At 34.7% G+C, this 24,067-nt stretch overlaps 1 protein-coding gene across 2 annotated transcripts in view; it reads left to right on the top strand.

Annotated features, from left to right (window-relative positions):
- The window catches only part of Dnah7 (dynein axonemal heavy chain 7), a 345,957-nt gene that overhangs the window by 4,455 nt on the left and 317,435 nt on the right, over positions 1-24,067 (top strand). For both annotated transcript variants that reach the window (XM_046447272.2, XM_046447271.2), the window contains exons 2-6: positions 1,810-1,872; positions 8,065-8,133; positions 16,069-16,177; positions 17,403-17,550; positions 23,002-23,089. In XM_046447272.2, the coding sequence (XP_046303228.1) occupies positions 1,810-1,872; positions 8,065-8,133; positions 16,069-16,177; positions 17,403-17,550; positions 23,002-23,089 (477 nt within the window). The remainder of the gene's footprint in view (positions 1-1,809; positions 1,873-8,064; positions 8,134-16,068; positions 16,178-17,402; positions 17,551-23,001; positions 23,090-24,067) is intronic.

Here is a 24,067-nt window from a genome sequence, read left to right as displayed (position 1 = left end):
TTTTCTGGTACCGGGGATTGAATTCAGGGGCTCTTTGACCACTGAGCCACATCCTGGATCCTATCTTTTATTTTATTTAGAGATAGGGTCTCACTGAGTTGCTTAGTGCCTCGCTTTTGCTGAGACTGACTTTGAACTTGCAATCCTCCTGCCTCAGACTCCTGAGCTGATGGACTTATTTTTCAGTCATTGAGATTGATGAGCAAGAATATATGCTTTTTCTGTTCAGAATAAATGCAATTAAACTCAAACTCTAAAAAGTTAGTTAATGAGAGAATGACATCAGAATGTATTCAAGTATGTAAAAAGCGTAAAATATTCAGGACTCTTTCTCCCTTTTTCATTCCCTCTTTGTATTCCTGAATATCTCCAATCTGTCTCCTTTCATGCTCTTCTGGTTCTCTTTCAGTTTCTTGGACCAGTTATGGATATAGTGAGAAAATGTTAGACTCAGAAAATATTTTGTAGATAGAGCTCAAAGGGTTGACTAATACATTACATATATAATGTGAAAAAAAAAAAAAAGCAAGCAGTCAAGGGTGGGATTTTACCTTGAAATTGAAATGTGAATGGTGGTGATGTCATTTTCTTTTTTTTTAGTTCAAGAAAACAGTAAAGTTCTACTAGGGTATGAAAGTGTTCATTAAGCAAGCAATATTTTGGACATGTTAAGGTAGAAATAAATCTTTTTTAGTCCTCCAAGTAGAGTTATCAAACTAACTATAGAAGAGTCAGAAACCTTGGGAAAAGATTAGTACTGGAGAGGTAAACTTGAAAGATTTCAGTGTATAGATGATATTTACAATATTTGGACTAGATAGAGCAATTAAGAAGGAAATTTACATTAGAAATTGCCATGTCTATAACATGAAGATAAAAAAAAAGCACGAGAAGTAACAAGAGGAATAAGTTCAAAAGATTCTACATTAAATTGTCTTTGACACCCTTTTGAAAAATTTATAGATCATAAATGTGTGGGGTTTTTTTGAACTATTAATTCTATTGCTTTGATCTACATGTTTATCCTTATGCTAATACCACATGGTCTACATTACTGTAGTTTTGTAGTAAGTTATGAAATATGGAAAGGTGAGTCTATCACTTTGTACTTATTTTTAAATATAGTTCAATTGTTCTGGGTTTCATATATTTCCTTGTGAAATTTATGATCAACTTTTAAGTTTCTACTAAAAAAATCAATCTTAGTTTCCCAATCCATGAACATGGTATTTTTTCTAATTTATTAAGGTCTTTTAAAATTTCTTTAAATAATACCTTGTAATTTTCAATTTTCACTGTATAAGTGTTACACACCTTTTGTTAATTTCATTCCTAAGTATTTTATTCCTTTTGATGTAAATAAACTTTTTCTTGATTTCAATTTTGGATTTTTATTGCTAGTATCTAAATACAGTTAATTTTGTATATATATTTTTTCAAATATTTTTAGTTGTAGGTGGACACAAGATCTTTATTTTGTTTATTTACTTTTATGTGGTGCCAAGGATTGAACCCAGTGCCTCACATGTGCGAGGCAAGTGCTCTAACAGTGAGCTACAACCCCATTCCTGATTTTTTGTATATTGATCTAGTATTCCACAACCTTGTCAAGTTCATTCATTAGCTCTATTAATTTTTTGGTGGGTTATAGGATTTTCTAAATACAAGGTCATACATCTGTATAATATGTTTTAGACTATTTGGGATGATATGCACTTTACTTTATAGTAAACACTATAAAATTTGGTTGAGTGAATCAATTTTAGCACTAGCAGATAAACTGTTTTGCTTTTTCATATTTTCATGCAGGATAAACCAACTGGCAAAGAAAAATCCAAGGAACCAGTAAGATTTCTACCACAGTTGCCTATGGTAATTTACTAATATATTATCATTGCTTCTATACAATGTCTAATTTGAAATTTAGTAACTTGAAAATGAGTTACTGAATTTCTGATTTTAAATTCTTTGTTTCACATGATTTTTTTCTGGTGAAGAAATTCAGTGAGGTACATATCTTAGGAAAATACCTTAACAAAGTCACTGTAACTACAATGTCTTAGTTACATACAAAAATTTGAGTTTTATGGTTAGAGGAATAGCCAACATTACTAGCAGAAGGAATGTTAGTGTTGGAGTCAGGAAATGAGACTGTGGGTCAGAGCTTTGCCCTTTGTGACTTTGTGACGTTTTGGGAGTCACCTCTCTGAGCCTTCATTTCTGATTTAAAAATAAGAGGCCTTGATGATCTCTGAGGAAACAGCTCTTCATGCTAAAAAAGGCTATATTGTAAAAGATGTCTTAGATTTTGGCATCCTTTTTCATATTTTGACTGTAAATAATTTAGACAGTTAATAGGCATTTTTAGTTGATAAAATGCTGAACAAGTTATGTTTTACCATATAAAATTTTTTGTCTAGTAATTATGTTAAAATTTTAATGCCATTGAGTTAAACTCTTATAACTCTTAGAAACTGAGTTAAAGTGGAGTTTAAATGCAAACATTTATTTTGAAACATTTTAAAAGCTCATAATGAGTTCTATGCTAGAATTTGCATTACTTCATATGAAGATGATCCCTAATAATTTGAAATGATAAATTCTTTCAGCTTAAAACAAACTTGAATGAAAATTTTAAGTGAATAATCTTGAAGATTTGAAAGTACATATTTTGTGAGTCTATTTGTATTGATAATAATATCAAGATTACCACAAGTTCTACAAAACAAAATCATAATTTTTTTTAGTTTTATGAATATCTACTTTTGAGTTTTCTCATTTATAAGTTAAGGAAATTGAAATGAAACACATTTCTCTTTAAAAATTAAAAATTTTAAAGCTGAAAATATTGATATTAGTGTTTTTTGGTATGTTAGATTTAAATTTACTTACTTAATAAATATTCAAAGTTGAGATGAATCATCCTTTCAAGCCAGAGCTACATTTAGTTATCCTAACGGCTTTTGTTGACCTACTCTGCTCTTATTTGACTATATCTTGCAATATTTTTTCTGTATCTTTTGAGCTTTATTTCTTTTAAGAGAAATCATACTTTAAAAAATAATCTGTTAATTTAAAACAATTTTCATTTAAATATTAAAGTTTGTATTGAATAAAAGTTTAGTAGTCATTAAGACCAAGACTGATTTTCATTATAGGCCTTTTTGCTTCTGAAAGTTATCATTGATAGGGTGACCCAGCATGGATAACTCCCAGCATCTGTTAGCTGGTAACCTGATTCTCACCCTTTCTACACACCTCACTTATAGCATTGCCATGAATCTTAAATCCTTTATAGAGAAAGATGGGAGTAGAAGAATGGAAAGTCAGATGGAAAGATAAAAGAGCACTGATTTTTAAGTACTCTTATCTTGTCTTAATTTCTTATCCCATGAAAAAAGAGCCTGAAAAAAAGAACTTGTAGACAGCTAGTTTCTCTGGGAGGTGATCTCGGGATACAGGAGTAAGAGAGTAGAGGGAGCAAAGTTAGGAAGAAGGAGATTTAATAGAAACACGGGCTATCACGTTGGTTGCTCAGTAGGCAACTGTTCCTGTCATGATATTTTGAGCTTATAGAATGCTTCCTGGAATTTTTCACCTAAGGAGAATCAAGGAATGACATTTATCCATCTTCTGTCATCCTGCATTGATGGAGAATAGCTCCTGGGGATGTTACTTCTTACCTCTTCTGGGTGCTTCTGTGTGTGGGGACAGTGGAATCTTCCTATGCTATGGCATTGGAGGAATCCCCATCAGGAAGCACAAGTACATATTTCTTGAAGCAAAACACTGTTATGAGTTGAAACCAACACAAAACTGTTTACTGCAATGCAGCCATGTGTAGAATCAGAGGTGAGACCATGAAGATGTTAAATGATGTGAGGCATATCATTAGCTAGATGATATTCTTGCTTATGTGTGGATACTTTTCTTGGTTAGCCAGAGAACTACTATTTATAAAATTTACTATTTTATATATATATATATATATATATATATATATATATATATATATATATATTCTATACTTTAGTATAAGAAGGAAATATTAAGGTCCTACCAACTTTCTCCATCCAGAGTACTGATGAGCTCAGCAAAGAGATGGTTGATATAGAGATTCTAAGTAAGGTGTGTTTATAGATTTGTTGTAGGCTGTTTTATTTATTTATTTATTTATTTATTTATTTATTTATTTTTTTATTTTTGTGGTTCTGGGGATTGAACCCAGGGCCTTGTGCATGTGAGACAAGCACTCTACCAACTGAGCTATATCTCCAGCCCAAGCAGGTGATTTTGACACTTGTAGACAATTTTGGACATTATAATAGTCCTTATTTGAATTGCCTCTGTACCCTATTATCAAAATTCCAGGGCTTGTAAACCATACAGTCCAAAGTCTTTCTTTTCTGTTATTGATAACTGAATTCTCATCAGGCCTTTGCTGTGCTCTTATTGGGGAGAACCTACTGTACCTTTTAACATGAAAATGTTGTGTTCACATTTCCCTTGATATTGTGTTGTCCACTGGGAATTATAGAAAATAGAGCAATTGGGGGTACAGCATTGGAGGTGCATGAAATACTCACTTAACTTGAGGTTTGTGCTTTGGTAAGTACTTTTTGAAGCTCATTGCAATTCTTTAATTCTTTTTCTTGTTACACTGTTTTTAGAATTGTTTAACCAGTTTTCTAAGATAACATTAAAATCAGTTTATCCAGCTCTGCAAGACTCATTTAGTAGACAAGGGTAGAATGAGGAGGAAGGAGAATAGGATAAGGTAGGATACATACCTTAGAAAGAATTTAAACCATAATAAATGCTGTGCATATTCAAAGAAGATCACCTGCAATTGAACTTAAGAAAGACTATCTTAAGCATTTTTGATTCTTGTCTTGAAGAAAGGTCCAGATTTTAATAGAGAGATATTGAGGGGTATATTGTTGGCTCTATTAGGCAGGGTAACTAATATTAGCTGACATAACAGACAGATTTCCAAATCTCAGAGGCTTTACCCATCAAAGATTTCCCTCTGCTCACATGAAATCTGATGTAGGTCAGATAGCTCTCTATCTTATCACTATGCCAGGGAGAGCACATGGCCTCCACGGCTGCAGTGGCAGGGGTGAGACTGCAATGCAAGAGGCATTCCAGCTCTTAGCTACCTGCCTTGTCCATGCAGCACAAATCACGTGGCAACAGAATAACTGTGAGAGAGGCTAGGAAATGAAATTATTCAGAGTACATTGAGGAGGGCTTTGAAAAACAGTACTAAGACATGTACCTACTTCACTGGGAATTTGTTAATGTCTCTGAGCAGTATGGTCATAGCTGTGCCTCAGGAAGGTTGGAGTGACCTTCTGTTATTAGCATTGTCTATAAATCAAGGCCTTTATCTACTTTTTCCTGGATTATCTTAAAAAGCTGCTAGACTTGACACAAGTCTCTTCTTGTATATCTTTTTACTGCTGCTAGAATCATTTGTGAAATAACCCTTTTTGTGTCCCTGCCTGATAAATAGGGTAACATAATTTATCAACCAAACTGACATAACATTAAGAGTGAAAGTGCTACTAATTATAATAGGGCAAGAGATGTAAGCTGGAACTATGTCCAGCAAACTGGGATTTAAGATTACCATAGGAGGGACTACAATAGCTCTCTATTGCAAGCCAGGCCAGTTATCCCTTAAAATCCAAGTCCTTCATGACATACAGCACCCACCTATGCATCCCTGTTTCTTCCCTCACCCTTTGTTCAAATTCCTACCCCAACATAACTCTCCAAAGAGGCTCTTCCTACCCCATCTCTCATAGCATTTCTCTATCCCTTTACACTCTTTTATTTTTCTCTATTGCACATATTATTTCCCTAGATTATATGACACATATATACTGAAATAGCTTTCTGTACTCCACTAGAATGTACATGCCATGAGGGGAGGGACTTAGTTCTGTCCATGACTATAGACCCAGTGCCTAAGTAGAGCCCAAGACATGGGGGGAGCTCAGTAAGTCTTTGTTGACTAGGAAATTGATTACCTTTGACTTGTTCCAAGTCCTCTTACCATCTATCCCAACACCCCCTCCCAATTGCCAGTCTCATTTAATTATATTGTTGATAGACCTTTATTTTACTTATTTATATGCAGTGCTGAGAATGGAACCCAGTGCCTCGCACATGCCAGAAAAGCACTCTACCACTGAGCCACAGCCTCTTAATCCTCAGTTCTTGATGCTCCTTCTGTCTTCAGTGTGCTCCTTGGTGTCCTTCTCTGTGGAGATCCAGCTGTGCTTCAAGGCTTATAGCTACCATCATTTTTCTTTTGGAAGTTTCTTAGAATTCTTTCCTCTACATCCTGTCCTGAATGGAAGCACATAGTTTTTTGTTAAGTTTGCACTTTATGGAGGCATTCCTTATCTATATAACGGGCACAAAAGTGGTACAACAGCACTTACCTTATAATTTTTAAGAAAATTCAATGAACTACTTCATGTAAATTTCTTAGAACAATATAATACATATAATGTAATCAATACAAGATATAAACAAATCCATATAAAGAATTATTAATGAGATAATTTATATCCTTTGTGTTTCACACTATCTTCAAATTCTAGTTTATATTTTAAACATTTCAACTCAGCCACATTTTAAATGGTCAATAACTACAGCAAGCTGGTGGATACTGTTTTGGACAGTATAGCTCTAAAGAATGTAGAAATAGGAGATATAAGGAGAAGCCGCTCGGTCTAAAGGAAAGGCTCAAGGAACAAATTTGGAATTGAAGCTTTTAATTTTAATCTGGGGATTAAACCCTATGGCACTTTACCACTACATCCCCATCTCTTTTCTAATTTTTAAATTTTGAGATAGGATCTTGCTAAGTTGCTGAGGGTAGCCTTCATCTTCTGATTCTCTTGTCTCAGCCTCCCAAATTGCTGAGATTATAGGTGTGCACTGCCATGCCTGACTCAAGGAACAAATTTGGAAGAGCCATCCATTCCCCAAAACTTACATTCAGACCTCATCCGAGAGGGTGTTACTGTGGCTCACTGGATGGTAGAGACATTTGCTGAGGAGTTGCAGGTCTGGGCTGGAAGGTGAATACCACCTGCTGGGATGCTGAAGGTTTGGAAGGAAGTCTCCCTCTGTGGTATAAGTGAAACTTGTGGAAAATCACCCATAGGAAAGCCAGTGAAACCTGCTGGAGGTGATCTGCCACTGGGTGAGTCACATACCACAGGTGGAATAGGTGCCAAAACAGGGAAGGATGCTGACTGCTGGCATCATAGGAGCAATGAGAAAAAGTGCTGGAAGCAGGAAGGAAGCCTCCTCCTCTTCACTGTCTCTTTAGCACCCTTTATAATTATATGCCAGTTGGCAAAGGAGAAATGTTTTTGAAGGTCCCATCCAATATCCCAAAGGAGGGCTGAAAGGGTAGATCTGGAACCGAGAGGCAGTACATTGATAATTGCCCAAAAGCACAGCTCGTATTATCTGCTTTAGATATCAAAATGTTCTGTTATCACCTCAACATGCTCTCAGCTAGATGACACTTAGCCCTGGAATCACTGTTTTCTGCAAAGGAAATAGCGGCAGGTTTTTCTTAAAAAGAGAAAAGTATAAATGCCCCAAAATATAAATGTCGTTCATGATAATTTGAGGCTGCATTAACCTGAATACATTGTAACCTTCAGAAATACACCATTTGGGGCTATCAGTAAGGATACAAATGATATTTTCACAATAGAGAGATAAAGCTGTGTAACTCCTGGACACTAGGTTCAGATAAATTCTCAGATAAGGATGTGATGGATAAAAGGCTTTGCACACTTTTTCAAGCTTTTGATAACTATTGCAATGTACCATTTTCCTTTATTTCCTTTCACTGAAGAAAATAATTCTAACAAATATTGAGAATTTAAAAAGTCATAAAGTATGTCTTTGAGTATGTTGAATAATATACGTTTTACTTTATGACAGACACTGTAAAATTTGGTTGAGTGAATCAATTTTGCATTAATAGAGTAAACAAGTTTTGTTCCCTATATTTTTTTCATGCAGGAAAAATCGACTAACAAAGAAAAAGCAAAATCAAAGGCATCAGCAAGAGTTTTGCCACAGTTGTCTCTGGTAATTTACCTACACCCTCTCAATGTACCTCTACCTATACTCTATATTCTCAAATGTTTTCCATTTAAAAAAATGTTTGTGAGTTTTCAAACTTGAAAAATAAGTAACTGAATTTCTGATTTTGAAATTTGTGCTCCAGGTTGAGTCATTTTTGATCATATATCTTAGGCAAAATAGACTATCTTAATAAAATCGCTGTAACTATAATTTCTTAATATGTACAAATATTCTAGTATTATGAGTAGAAGAACTGCCAACATAGATTAGCAGAAGGATTATCAGTGTGGGATTCAGGAACAAGGGCTTGGGTTAAAGCTTTGTCCCTTATGACTCTGTGACCTTCGGGAAGTCATTACTTCTCTGACCTCATTTCTAGGTTTGAAAATGAGACTACTTAATAATCTCTGAGGAGAAGGCTCTCAGTACTAAAAGGCTGTACTACAAAAAAATTTCTCAGATCTTGGCATCTTTTTTTTATTATTTTGACTACAAATGATTGTTTTCCTGTGGAAAAGACCATTAATAGACATTTTTAGTTGATAAAGGGCTGGAAAAGTTAGATTTTTGTCATAATAAAATTTATAGTCTAATAAATTATGTTGAATTTAATGCCATCAAATTACAGTCTTGTAACTCCTAGAAGCTGAGTTTAATGGAGTTTCAGTGCAAACACTATTGTTTTACATTGTGATAAAAATATATAACATAAAATTTACTACTTTAGCCTTTTTAAATACATAGTTCAGTGGCATCTAGTAGTGCACCCTGTTGTGCATCCATAATTATCACTCATTTCCAGAGTTCTTTTCTTCTTCCCTCTTGTATCCTTTACATGACCACTTCCCAATATTTCCTCCCATAGTCCCTGGAAAATAACCATCTTACTTTTGCTCTTATATATTTGATTAGGCATGTCATATAAGTGGAATCATACAGTATTTATCCTTTTGCATTTGACTTATTTCACTTAGCATAATCTTTAGATTCATCCAAAGCATTATTTGTATGGACAGGGATTTTAAAAGTTTAGTGCAAACTGCAATATTGAATTTATGCTGCTCTGTACAAATTTGAAACAAGGATGATTTTCACTTAGAACACTTGAATATATTGTTAGATGAATTATCTTGAACATTTCAAAGTACACATTTTAATTGAAAATATGCTTTTATTGATAATGTGTCATTATACCATGTCTGTACAATTGAGCATATTATATTTTCCTTAGTCCTGCAAAATCTATGTTAAGTGTTTAGTTTAAAAGTTAAAGACCTGAAATGGACTAGACAATGTATTTTCTTTTTAAGTATTTAACAAATTTTAAAACTGAAAAATTGCTCTCAGTTTGTTGTGTCTTGTCAGTATACAGATTGAAAAATATAAACTTAATTGAAATTTACTTACTGAACGTCTATAACTGAGATTAATAATACCCCTTTCCTGTAGAAAAGCACACAATCACCTACAGTGGATTGTTCAATGTGCTTTGAATTTTATGTTTTAGGGGAAATAGTATTTTATTTTAAAAAAATAATTCATTAAAAATGATTTTCATTTGCATATTAAGGTTTGCACTTGGATAAAAGTGCTCCAGCAACAAAGAAACAATTAAGACCTAGAGTGATTTTCATTATAGACCTTGATTCTTCTAGAAGGTGATCACTGAGTTGAAATTAAGTTGATCCAGGACTGGTGGCTCCTAGCCTGTATGAACTGGTGACCTGATTCCTACCCTTGTTTTACACCTCATTCATAGCACTTCTGTGAATCTTAAATCTTTAAAGGGCAGAGGGAAGGATGGAAAAAGCACTAACTTATAAACTGTCCTAACCTATTTTCCTGAGAAAGAAGAAACTGAAAAAGAAAGACTTGTGTGAAATCACTTCATTTGGGATGCAGGAGTAAGAAACTGGGCTGAATGAAACTATGAAAAAAGAGGAGCTAATCTAAGCATGGGTTGTCAAGTTGGTCTGGATCTAAAAAGAAGAGACAGACTACATTTTCAGCATTAAGAAAACATGTAGATTTTCTCTAGGAAGTATATCATACATCTTTAATCCCAGATACTCAGGAGGCTAAGTCAGGAGAACCCCAAGTTTCACTTTGGCAATTTAGTGAAACCCTATCTCAAAATAAAATGAAAAGGGCTGGGGATGTAGCTCAGTGGAAAGCACTAACCCAGCAAGTATAAGGCCCTGGGTTCAATCCCCAGTACCACACACATATACACAAATGTAGATTTTACTTTAAAATGATCTTTTCTGGGTTTGTTGATGAATTGTTGTCTCTAGCAATAGGGGTCTATGTTCTGGTATTACAATAATTTTCAAGAGCCAATTAGTCATGGCCTTTCTAGAAGATTTAGCTGCTCCCCTGTCTGCTGCAGCTCCCTCCACACACTGTTGTTTTCCAGTGTGAATCTGAGAGCCAGTTGCCTATCACCACTCACCTTCTCTCTCTTTATGAGACTGTTCAGATAATGTAAGTGTAAGAATGTATGACCCAAACTTTAAATGATGTCATAAATTCCCAGGCATTTTAAAGCCATGAGAACAGGAAGCTGGGATGTGAGGGAACTCATTAGCACTAGAGATAAGCTGAGGGCACCTTCTCATCAAAATAGAAGGTTTTGAGAGGAAGATCCTTATGGCAGATAATACCCTCCAGTGAGTGTCTACCAGCAGACAGACCAACTTGATCAGCTGCTCAAGCACCGTGCTACCTTCATGAGAGCTAAAGAAATCAGGTAAGAGACCACAGTGCCTGATTTTAGTAAAACAAAATAAAAAGATACTTTGAAGAAGGCACGAAGAAAAACGTTCTCTGCATCTTCCTTCCCTTATCTCCAATTAGCCCAGCTCAAAGAGAGATGCCATTTCCTTAGAGGAGGGAAGGAAAATTAAGCCGAGACCTTAATCTTGAAACCCAGGACCAGGTTCACCATGGTGAAGCCCAGTGCTGAGCAAACTCCCACAACCCCTATCATCAGGTCCATAGCCACAGACAGAGCTTTAGGAACTGCATTAGCCTCTGGAACTGATTGCCTCTGAGGCAAGAGAAAATAAATAAAAATAGTAGTGAGGAGACAAAAAGGAAGGACAGTGAAATAACATTTTAATTCAGAAGTTTTGCATACTTTGCCAGGCCTGTCACTCTTTAAGCTAGTCTCTCTTGCAGGCCTGAGACTCCTAGATTCTTGGAAAATCTGTAAAGCTATCTGTGCACTGCTAACTAACCCCCCCCCCCAATAGATCAAGCAAAGAGAGAGATGATATCTTGAGAAACCTATAATTTGGGGACATTTAAGCACTATCTACTGATCAGATAATAAAGACTACATCAACTTGAGGATTGTGAGAGTGACCAGACCATCATAAACCATCTTGAGTTCGCTGGACTGATATTATTCCTACATACCTTTCTATATACACCCCTCACCAAGTTTCCTTTAAAAGAAAAGCCAGAAAAAGCTGCATCTCTCACTCTGAAGATGATTTGACTTCTTGAAAGCGTATTCCTTATTTTACCCCCAAAGTGTCTCTCTCTTGAGATTTCCCTCATTCTCCCTTGAATATGTGTCTACTTTCTTAAATAAACTTCTATGCCTCTGATAGGCAAGTGTGAAATTCTTTTTCATCACATATGTTAGGAAGTCTGCTGTTCCTGATTGCTTCTTCTTTCTGGGAACTCCTTAAATCCTTCTTCAGAGATACTTCTTCTGTGATACCTCCACCAGCTCCTCTACAATCTCAGTGCAGATCAGTGTCTCAGAACCCAGTCTCAGTCCTGCTATGGTGAGACCCAGCACCTGGTAGAAACTGAAGGACCCATACACATGCCAGAATTCTGAGACAGAACCTATAATCTTCCCTGGCATCAGGTCTAGACCTGTACACTGTTAGAAGAGTCCTGAGTTTCAATCTTCATAATTTCCATCCTTGGAATGGGTCCAGGAAGTGCCTATCCTCTTGAGACTGTATTTGTTGTGACTATCACACTCAGGTGAGACCCAGCTTAGTGGCCAAGGGACTCTCTCTACCCACTGTCCCTCAACCTGAGCTAGCACAGCTGTCACCAGACCAGGGCTAGCAAATGGGGCTCCAGAACTTCCTTAGCACTCACTGGAGACCTGTACCCAAGAGAGATGGACTCATGTTTCAGCCTGCATCACTGCCAGCTGTAGCATAGGCCTTCATGCACCCTGAAACTGCAGGGCCATGCAGCTGTGAGGCTCAGGCACAATCCAGCCTAATAGGAGTCTAGGTGGCTAAGGGACTGTCTTCACCAACACTGTCAGAGCCTCAACAGCATAGTGTGGTGTTAGACCCCATCCACCGGGGATAGGACAGCATAGTAAGCACAAGACTTTGCCTTGGAACCTAGCACATGGCTGGTAAAACCTAATACTGGGCAGATCCTAATGTCTCTTCCTGCAGACAAAGCCTCTAAAACAGTTCCAATGCCAGGGGAAGATACAAAGTCCCAGTAGATTGGACTTCTATCCCAGTTAGCATCCCCTGTGGCTGGCTGCAGTGGTCTGGGGGTACAAGTCTACCTTAGTAATAGGAAGTCCATAGTGGTGCTGGTCTTGCAGTCTATGGATTCAGAGTGTGACAGCTTGGTGACATTGGTGGCAAGAAGTATTATATAGAACCTGGGACTGGTCTATCTATGGTGATTCTTCCCAGATTTTGGCAGAATCTTATAGTGCTTGACCATGGGCCAGTAACTGAATGAGGCATTTGGGCCTACTTGGGCCTCAGGAAGAGGCTTGTGAGCATGGACTACATTTTCTAGGTACTTTCCTGATTCTTTATGAATTGCACAGAAACAGTGTATTTGGGACAAACTTGTTCTTGGATTTCTCTGTAGTACTGAAGTAATGACAATACGCTGTTAGCAGACTCCTGGAACATCGGGACCTGAGCACCATCCAGTGCTGAATAGAAAAATTACTACAATCTCAGAGAAAATAACCAGGCTGCTTAAAATTTCTGGAAAGACTTGCGCATGTGTGCAAACATACACACACACACACACACGCACGCACACACACATACACGCACACACGCACACACAGCCTGATTAGGAAGAATGGAATAAATACCTAATCCATACGCAGACAACATCATACGCCAGCAAAGATCAAGAGCTTTTAAGAAACCATGACCTTACCTAATATTCAAAATCAGGTGCCAGAAATTGATCAGTTGAAAAATAGAGTCAAGATTTTGAAAGATGTAAGAAAAAAGAAGCAACAAATAAGTGTGTTCCATTGCATGATAGTGGACTTCTCAGAAGAAACCTTATATAGGTCAGGAGAGGGTGGCATGAGATTTTTTTATAGAACTGAATGAGAAAAATGTCAACCAAGTGGACTGTGCCCAGCAAAGCTGTCCTTTAAAATGAAGAAGAGATAAAGGTATTCCCAGACAAACAAAAGCTAAGAGAGTATATCTCTACCAGACCTGTTCTACCAGAGTTGCTAAAGGCAGTTCTTCAAACTGAGAGAAATATTAATGGATAAGAAGAAAACATGGAAGGTATAAAATTAATCAGTAAGAATAATTATACAAACAAATTCAAATGTTCTAATATTATAAGCATTGTGTATAACCATTTATATCTTTAGTGTGAAGACTAAAAACAAATAATTTAAAAAATAATAATTATATTAATATGTTAAGAGCTAAGTAATACAGAAATATATAAATTGGGATATAAAAATTTCATTATGTAGGGAGGAATGCAGTACAAGTGTACAGTTTTCTTATTAATAATATTTCTCTTGTTTGTTTCTGTTCTTTATAATCATATTAAGTTGCTATCATTTCAAAATAGCTTGTTAAAGTCAAAAGTTTATTTTTGTAATTTTCATGGTAACCACAAAACAAAGATCTATAACAAACTAAAAATCATAAACAAGAAATCAAAATAACTACTAGAGTAAACTACTTAACCATAAAGGAAGACTGTAAAGGAGAGAAAGAAACTATAACAAAACTAGGAAACAAGTTATGTAGTGACTACAGTAAAAATTTACCTAAGAAAAATCATCCTGAATATAAATGGATTAAATTCTCCAATTAAAAGACATAGAGTGACTGAATGGGTTAAAAAAAGTGAGAGAAACCTAAATATATGTTGCTTATAAGAAACTCATTTACCTATAAGGACACAAAGACTGAAAATGAAGGGATAGAATAAGATATTGCAGGCAAACAGAATCCAAAAGAAAGCAGAAGTAGCTATGCTTTTATCAGATAAAATAGACTTTAAGTCAAAAGCAATACTAAAGAGACAAGGAAGGTCATTATATAATGTCAAGGGGGTACAGTCAGCAAGAAGAAATAACATTATATATATATATATATATATATATATATATATATAATCTCCAACATTGGAACACCCAAGTACATATAGAAAATATTAATATATATAAAGGGAAAGAAAAATTCCAATATAATAATAGTTGGAGACTTTAATACACACTTTCAATAATAGAAAGATGATCCAAATGGAAAAATCAACAAAGAAAATGTAGACGTGAATTGTACCCTAGACCAAATGTACCTACATCTAAAAACATTCCCTCCAACAGCTTTTAAGTGCACATTTTTTTTTTCATCAGCACACAAAACATTTTCTAGGATATGATAGGTCACAAAACAAGTGTTGGCAAATTTAAAACAATTGAAATCATATTGGGTGTCTTTTCTGACCACAATGTAATAACACTAGAAACCAAAGACAAGAAAATTTTGGAGACTATGCAAATACATGGAAATTAAACAGCTTACTTTTGAACAACCAATGAATCAAGGAAGCAATCAAGACTGAAAGTTAAAATTTCTTGAAACAAATGAAATCGGAAATACAATATATGCAATCTATGGAATATAGCAAAAGTAGTGGTAAGAGGGAACTTTATAGTAATGAATTCCTACATCAAAAAAAGTAGAAAGATCACAAATAAAAGGCTTATTACTACACCAGAACTAGAAAATCAAGAAAAAAACCAAACCATAAGTTATTGGAAGGAAAATATAATAAAGAGTAAAATGGAAATAAGTGAAATGGAGACTAAAAACAAAATACAAAAGATCAATTATACAAACAGTTCTTTCTTCAAAAAGATAAACAATATAGACAAATTCTTAGCTGAACTAAGTAAAAGAGAGGACTTAATCAGAGACAAAAAAGGAGACATCACAACAGCATGGAAATCCAAGAGACCATTAGAGCAATATGAGCAACTATGTGCCTACAAATTTGATAACCTAGAATAAATGGACAAATTCCTAGACCTAACCTAGAATAAATGGACAAATTCCTAGACATTTATACCTTACCAAGGAGGGTGGGGATAGGGAAAGGTTGATCAATGGGTCCTAAGTATAGATAGATAAAAATGAGAAGTTCTAATGTGCTGTTGCACAGTAGGGTAACTATAAACAACAATAATGTACTGAATACTTTAAAAAACTAGAAGAAAGGATCTTGAAATTTTTCACCATAAAGAAATGAATGTGTGAGGAGGTAGATATGTTGAATCTGATTTCAACATTACACAATGTATGTATGTATTGAAACATTATAGGGTACTCCATTGATATGTACAATTTTAGTCTTTTTTTGTATTAGTTAAAATTTTAAAAAGATAGAGATACTTGTCAAAATCTGGGTATTAACAGAATTAACACCTCAGTTTTAGGTAACAGATATCCATATGGAACTGGCAGCACGGATTTTGGTAATGTCTCTCAAGTAGCACATACTATGTGTTCTTGGGTAAAATCTGCTGTTGAGTGTTTGAACCTCCTTCCCACATTCCTGATTTGTTTGAGAAAATGTCAGCATTTTATGAAACACATATTTCATGAAAAAAATCTACACATTGCTTATTAATGCTATTTAAATCTCATATTTTAGGTGAGTACAAAGCCCCAGTGGCAGCAGGCGGCCCCTTCATTTAATTTGAATATAAAGCAAGACAATGAGATTCCAGAAACTTTTAGTATTAAAAATGAACAGTCATATGGTAAGAACTTCAATATTCTATATTAGATTTAAGAAAGTTTCTAGAGGAAAAAACACAACATTTAGCTAATAGAGTCACAAAATTATAAAGCCTAAATGAGATTTATGTCAAGTAGAAAAATTACTCCCAAATATTTTCCATCAGAAAGTAATTGATTCAGTTCTTAGTTATTTTGGGCCATTGTAAATGCTGTTAGAGATGATATTTTAGGAATTGGGATGTTTATCATAAAACTTTTGTTTATTGTAGTTAAAATTTGCCCTTCTATTAAATTTTTTTCTGAGATGGATTTAATGAGATATAAATATTACTTCCAAATTAGTCATTTAATTCATTATTATGATTACCAGTAGTAGTAATAGTAATAGTAGTGTTAGTAGCAGTTGCAGTAGTAGTAGTAGTGGTAATAGTAATAGAACTGGGGATTGAATCCAGATGTGCTTTACCATGGAGTTATAACTCTAGCCCCCCTGCCCTCTTTTTTAAAAAACATTTTAAGATAGGTTATTGCTAAATTGCTGAAGGTCTCACTAAGATGTTGAGGTTGGCCTCAAAGTTGTGATTCTCTGCTTTGACCTCCTGAGTTGCTAATTTTTTTTTTTATTATTCTGACTCCTTGAAATATAGTGCTTATCAGCTGGGCTTGATGGCATACACCTGTAATCCCAGCGGCTCAGGAGGCTGAGAGGCAGGAGGACCGGGAGTTCAAAGCCAGCCTCGGCAATTTAGCGAGGCCTAAGGAACTGAGTGAGACCCTGTCTCAAAAATAAAAAATAAAAAGGACTGGGGATGTGACTCAGTAGTTAAGTACCCCTAGGGTTTAATCCCCAGTACCAAAAAAACAAAACAAAAAGAAACATTGTTTATCAGATTTATTACATTTAATATTAACATTTTTATTATGGTTCTGGTTCTTTAAATTTTCTTAAATAGTATATATTCAGTTTTATCATAGGTTTAATCTTGTTCATTTAAAAAGATCCTATGCAAATATAATTGAAAATTGTTTATTATATTAATAAAATAGGATAAATCAGTTGAATATTCTTGAAATAGACAAAGTTTTCTATCATGATGATATTAAACCAGAGTAGTTTAGCTTAGGGTTCCTTAAGAATTTAAAGCACTTTTTTTTTCTTGGATGGTGCTTTGGCATTTTTTCTAATCACTTAAATATCTTAGCTAGTTTTCTAAAGGGATAATTAATTTTTTTCTTTAATTCCAGGTGAATACATGGAACACTTTGGGAAAAAAAGCAAAATCCTCAACCAAATTGATGATGGCCATGCTAAACCATCTACTTCCAAATCAAAGGGCAAATCTCCACATAAAGAAAGAGAAAACTTTAGAAGTACTCTTGTTAATGTCATAATGTAAGTTCTGTAACGCTTCTATTATGCATTACCCTCATTAGAGTTCCTGGGAAATTTTATCTAAAAATATAAAAAATATAATATTTCTGTGCCTTAAAGTCTTGTTGCAGTGAGGTCAGTGTATAAATAAAGAAAGACCTTGAGTTTAGCCCTATGAAGCATGTCCTACTTTTAAACCTCATGAGTTTTAAATGTATTATGTTAATGGTTGACGTTGGCTGAGAAATTTTTCTGAGTGAGTTCTGGTTATGGCTATGGAAGCTGGTGGAAAATTTGGCTAGTTTGTTTTCACCCATGTTGTCTGCTCAGGTGATATGGTGACTTCTCTGATGTTTGGGTCTCCTTGTGTAGAAAAGGAATGGGGGTGGAATGGTCTGTAATGGGAGTATGGCCTGAGTGACCTGGTCTGGGGTTTAGAACATTTGATGGAGAGCATTGTAGACTCAAGTTACTAGTTCCTCCTTGCCTTGTTCCCATACAGCCTCACATAAATTGTTTGGTACCCTCTTTTGTTTCATTACGAGTCAGGGTACAACCACTTGTGGAACAAATATGGTCTCTTGACCTACTGTGGTAACTCACCCACCTGTGGAACCCTGTTTTACTTTCCCCTTGTGGCACTGTACTGGCTGGGTGACCATCTTGAAGGGATGACAGTGGGTACTGAGTGCTTAGAAAGTGCATGAGGGGTATTTATGGGAGTTATATGCAGCTGAATTGAGGCTGTGTGCCTTGTCTAGAGTAGTTTTGGGTTTGCTTTTGCCAGGCACCCTAGAATATTACCAGTTAGGTCCACTCGTACTGCTTTCTTGGTTTAAGTGTGCTTGCATAACACAACCAGTGTAAAATCAACACCCAAATCAATGGAAGGCCTTTGGCTAAAAATTCTTAAGAAACTTTTTTTTTTTCTACTTGGAACCCCTGGCCAAGAAAGATGAACTTTTTTCTTCTTTCTCAATGGTTTGAATATAAAACTTTATTATACATAATAAATACTACCATTGATGAGCACAGACATGCTGGAACACAATGGTACTGGATGGAAGATGGCTATCTCTTTAGACAGTGAACAGGTTTAGGAGGCTCAGAGTCTTCTGCCATGCCAGTCAGAAGGGCACATTCCAAGGGGACATGAGGGCATGCAGTGACTGAGATGAGCTTTCTTAATACAAATTCCTGTGCTTATAATTTCTAGTCCATTATATGCATATATAATGTTTTAGTCAGCTTTTTCACTATTGTGACCAAAAGATCTGAAAAGAATAATTAGAGTGGGAAAAGTTTATTTTGTGGCTCATGGTTTCAGAGATCTCAGTTCATAAAAGGCTGGCACCATTCCGTGGAGCTCTGAGGTGAGGTGGAAAGTCATGGTGGAAGAGGGTGGTAGAGGGAAGAACAACTCATAACATCTCAGCATGAAAGCAGGGAGACTAAGCTCAACTTACCAAATATATACCCCAAAGGCATGACCTCTTCCATCCACACCTTACCAGCCTATAGTCACCACTCAGTTAATTCCTATCAGGGTATTATCACATTGAAATGTTAAGACTTTTCATAACCCAATCATTTCACCTCTAAACCTTCTTGCATTTTCTCATACATGAGCTTTCGAGGGACACCTCATTTCTAAACCATAATATATATGATCATGCTGTCTGCACCAAAAATGATCTTACTTCTTCATTTTCCATCTGGTTGCTTTTCTTTTCTCTTTCTTTCCTTTTATACTTGTTAGGTTCTTTGGCTCATTATTGAAAATAACTCCTGAGAATGGAATTCCTTGTCTTGAGGGTTAAAGCATTCAGTCTTTCACAATTATGTGAGATGTTAATTGCGAATATTTAAGATTCCCTTAGTGGAGAAAAGGGGATCCTTGAATGCCATTAGTGGAAATGTAAATGAGTATAGTCATTATGGAAAACTGTATAGAAAATTCTCAAAAAACTGAAAATAGAATTACCATTGATCTAGCAATTCCACTTCTGGGTATTTATCCAAAAGATTTGAAATTGGTATGTTGAAGAAATGCTTGCGCTCTCTTGTTCGTCGTAGCACTATTCACAAGAACCAAGTTATGGACACTAAAGTTATAGACACTAAAGTGTCCATCAACAGATGATTGGATAAAAAGATGTGATACATACACACACACACACACACATAAACACGCGTGCGCACGCGCGCAATAGGATACTATTCAGCCTTTTAAAAATGAAGGAAATTGTAATTTACAATTACATAGATGGCTTTCAAGAACTGGCTAAGCGAAAGTCAGTCATAGAAAGACAGATACCACATGTTCTCACTTGCACGTGGAATGTAAAATGGTTGAACTCATGAAGCAGAGAATAGAATCATGGTTACCAAGTGGTAGGGATGGGGTGGGAAATGGGGAGATGGTGGTCAAAGGATACAACGCTTCAATTAGGCAGGAGGAGAGAATTTTTTTCCTTTGAGAATCTTTACATAGTGTGGCAAATATGGTAGATAATAATATAATGTCCATTTCAAAATCACTGAAAGAAGAGTAAACTTCAAGTGTGCTCACTACGAAAAGTAAGTACTTGAGATGATGAATATGTTACTTGGCTTGATTTATGTATTACACACTGGATTTATAAATCATAATATCACTTTTACCCCCAAATAGATAGAACTATAACTTTTTAATTTATAATAAAAATTAAAAACTAAATTTAAAAGAACACATAAAATGGGAACATGGACAAAATAAATGTGTAAATGAAAATAGAAGATAACTTTTATCAGGTTTAGGAAGTTTCCTTTCTTTCCTTGTTTTTTGAGAGTTTTTTCATGAATGGTAATAGACTTTTGTCCAATGCTTTTTCTGTGTCTATTGATAGAAAGTCATTTGGCTTTTGGCTTTTGTTCTATCAATATATGGTATATTATTTGCTTTTCCTATCTTAAAGTAACCTTGCATTCTTTTTAGTCATTGTGAATAATCTTCAATATGTTGTTGAATTTTATTTGCTAATTTTTTTCATTTATATTTGTGAATAATATGGCCTGTAATTTTATTGTCATGTCTTTGAGATCAGATTTCTATTGGTCTCACAAAATGAATTGGTAAAGTGTTCTTACCTTTTCTATTTTCTGAGTTTGTGTGGAATTGGTATTTCTTCCTTGTTTGATAGAATTCATTAATGAAGACATTTGGACCTGAATGTTTCTTTATGGGAAATTTATTAATTACTAATTAGTTTACTTGATAGAGATCTGTTCCTACTTTCCCTGTCTTTTTTAGTCATGTTTGTTGCCTTTGGGAATGTGTTCCTTTGCATTACATTGCCTAATTTACTGGCTTTAGCTAGCTATCCAAATAACCTCCTGGTTTTCATTCTTCCTACTCATTTCCTGCCTGGATTCCTGCTGACTCCAAGACCAGGGCCTTTTGGGGGTCTGCAGGCAGACAGATTTCCTTCCTCCATGACTGTGGTATCTTAAACGATTTCTTCTATTCTTTGTCTTCTGTTCATGTTCCAGAAATATTCCTTCAACTGATGACTTCTAAATCTATTCTCAATTATGGGTTAAAATCATTTTACTACCATTTTCAGGGTGAAACTGAAAAAAGGTACATTCATGCTATCTTCTTGAACCAAAAGTCTTGATTAATTTTTATAAAGAAGAAGAAAATCAATATTTTTATTTTCATTTTTGAGATATAAAGTATATCCTACTTTATATTTAACCAACTTGAGTATCTCCTGTATTGCTTGTTTTATTTCTAATTGGAATGTTGTTCTATTGGAAAGAGCATGGCTGTTTGGAGGTATATATTGTTGAGCAAATCCTTATTTTCATACTTAATTAGCTGTATGACCAAGAGGTAGTCATTTAATCTCCAGGACATTCAGTTTCTTGTGAAGTGAGGATAATTATGTCATTGTTATTTTAACAATGGATGTGAGAGATAATATATGAGAAAATGTTGAAAGCCTGAAATATGTGATCAAGAAAAAGCTTTTCTTTTCATTGTTTCCCATGAGCAGAATCTTGACAATAATCTTAGAATGAAAGAGTCATAGAGTTGTAGAGTTGAAAGAATCTTTACCCTGACTACAAGAATTTCTGCAGTAGATCATATAAATCTAGTGTTTTTCCTCTTCCCTTTCCCTGGTCTTTCTGCATCTCTCTAGATAGGCATTATTTACATAGTTGATGAAGTATGTTTGATTCTCAGGAATCATCAAGGTAAGTAATATGAACATTTCTACCATTTAAAAACCCAGCAGGAATTAAAATTCATTATAAAAAAAACCAAAAAACTTTATAATAGTAGAGTGTGAATCCAGATTTCCTGATGCCTGGAATCTTACTGTTGTATTAGTTCCTCTTTTCTGTGCAATCAATAATGTAATGAGATTACATTTGTGGTTAAAATAAGCAATTCTTCTCTTCTAACTACTGAATACCTTGAAGATCTCAAGGTACTTTTAATGTTCACATTCCCTCACTTGATAAACATTTTTTGAGCACCTGTGATGTATTGAATTAAACTGAACAATCACCCAAAGACTTGACTTTTTTTTTGCTCGTATAATTTAAAAGAATAAGGGTAAAATTGCACACACACACACACACACGATTCCTGGATTTGCAACAGATGAATTAAAAGGTTTATTCTTTAGTTTGGTAGCTTGGGTATTCTGTAACCTCCAGTCTTCATTCACCAGATTGTTAGTGGGAAGATTTTTTTTTTTTTTTTAAATACAGCATCACTGCCTTGGATCCATCTCAGACAAACTTGAGATCCAGAGAATGATATACCTGATGCTAAGGAGGTTAATGCTATTCCAGAAAAACTTATTTTTCTTGAGGATGTGAACTATGCCTTTCTGTACAGTGGAGCCCCAGAAAAAAATCACAAAATGTGGCTCATATCTTGGCATAGATTTTCTATTATATTATAGTTGTAAACATAATGGTATTATATGAGCACATATCCAATAAAAATACATCTGAACATATGAGCTTCCATGTCACTTCTTGCTAACTTGTAGTTCTCTAGAAATCTGAGAAAACTCCTTTTGAAGTACGTATCTCTGTTTCTTTTGCAAAGGAGCATTTTAAGTTATTTCTATCAGTGCTTCCATTAAAACCCATATTTATAAATTACCTTGCTTTGCAAATACAGAGAGAGCTTGATTTTGAGTAATGAAGGAGAATGAGTAAAAGCCATAAAAAAGGGAATGGCTTTTGAATTAGCTATTGGAAATCACTTCCAATACAATTGTCTCTTCATGAATATGAAGAAAGTATTTTGGGGGGAATATGGTACCAAATAAATATACATACCATTTATAAAATGTTTAGCAATGCTTTTTTTCACTAATAGAAAACAGTCCTGGTATTTTTAATATTGTTTCATGTTATAACTGCCCTTTATATTTTTTTTCAATATTGTGTTTATCATTTTTTCAGGCAGCAAGATGATGTTTTAGACTTGGCTACCCCTGATGAAACCACAGTTCCCAAAGCGACCACTTCTGCAATAGAAAAAGACATCTTGGTAACAAGCTAGTTCTTTTATCAGTAGAATTAAAAATAAAGGAAACACTTGAATATACTTTTATTATATTTTTGAGATTATTCTGTGAGCCTCCTTTGTGGAGCTCTGTGGATTTAGGAGTAAATATAGAATTCCATAAAATGCCTCTATTGGATTAATGGAGGAAATCATTCTCTATTTTGTCACTTAAAACTACAGACCCCTGTAATCTCAGTGGCACACCCCTGTAATCTCAGTGGCTCTAGAGGCTGAAGCAGAAGTCTCATGAGTTCAAAGCCAGCTTGAGCAACTTAGCAAGGCCCTACATAACTTAGCAAAACCCTGTCTCAAAATAAACAATAAAAAATGGACTGGGGATATAGCTCAGTGGTCAAGTGCCCCTTTGGTACTTGGGGGGGTACCAAAAACAAAAAACTCAAATCTATTTGCTTTCCCATCTTAAAGTTAGCCTCAGTTATGTATAGGTTTTACATGCTTTTTATTATTTTATGAGAAATTATCTGTTATATAGTGTACATTTATGAAGTATATCGACTATCTTTAGAAATAGTAATTCTTCAAGTATACCAATACATAATAATTTTTAAAATGTGGATATTAAATAATGTAATAGTGCTAATTTAAAGTTGAGGTTTAATTTTTTTTCTAATAAGTGCCATGTAAATACTTGTGAAAATATATTAAAGTTTAATTCCATTTTTAGAGAAATAACCCCAGGTTTTTAAATAAATATTTTATGAACACATATAGTAGAAGTTCTGAAATTATAATGTAGATTATTAATAGGTCAATTAGAAATTTTCTAAATCCTATTGTATAATATTTTTGGAATTACTATGTAGGGATACTGATTTGCTTGCAGCTTTTAATATATACTTTTGATTATCAATAATAACAGGACAAAATTTAACATTTTAAAACATTTATGAAGCACTAAACTCTAATTTAGCATAGACTTTAAGTGCATCATATATTTGG

The sequence above is a fragment of the Marmota monax genome, unplaced genomic scaffold (assembly GCF_021218885.2).
Source record: "Marmota monax isolate L192 unplaced genomic scaffold, Marmota_monax_Labrador192_F-V1.1 WCK01_AAM20220418_F8-fsc00007, whole genome shotgun sequence".
In the NCBI taxonomy this organism is placed as follows: Eukaryota; Metazoa; Chordata; class Mammalia; order Rodentia; family Sciuridae; genus Marmota; species Marmota monax.
Note: the sequence above shows the minus strand (reverse complement) of the source record. Positions and strands in the feature narration are given on the sequence as shown.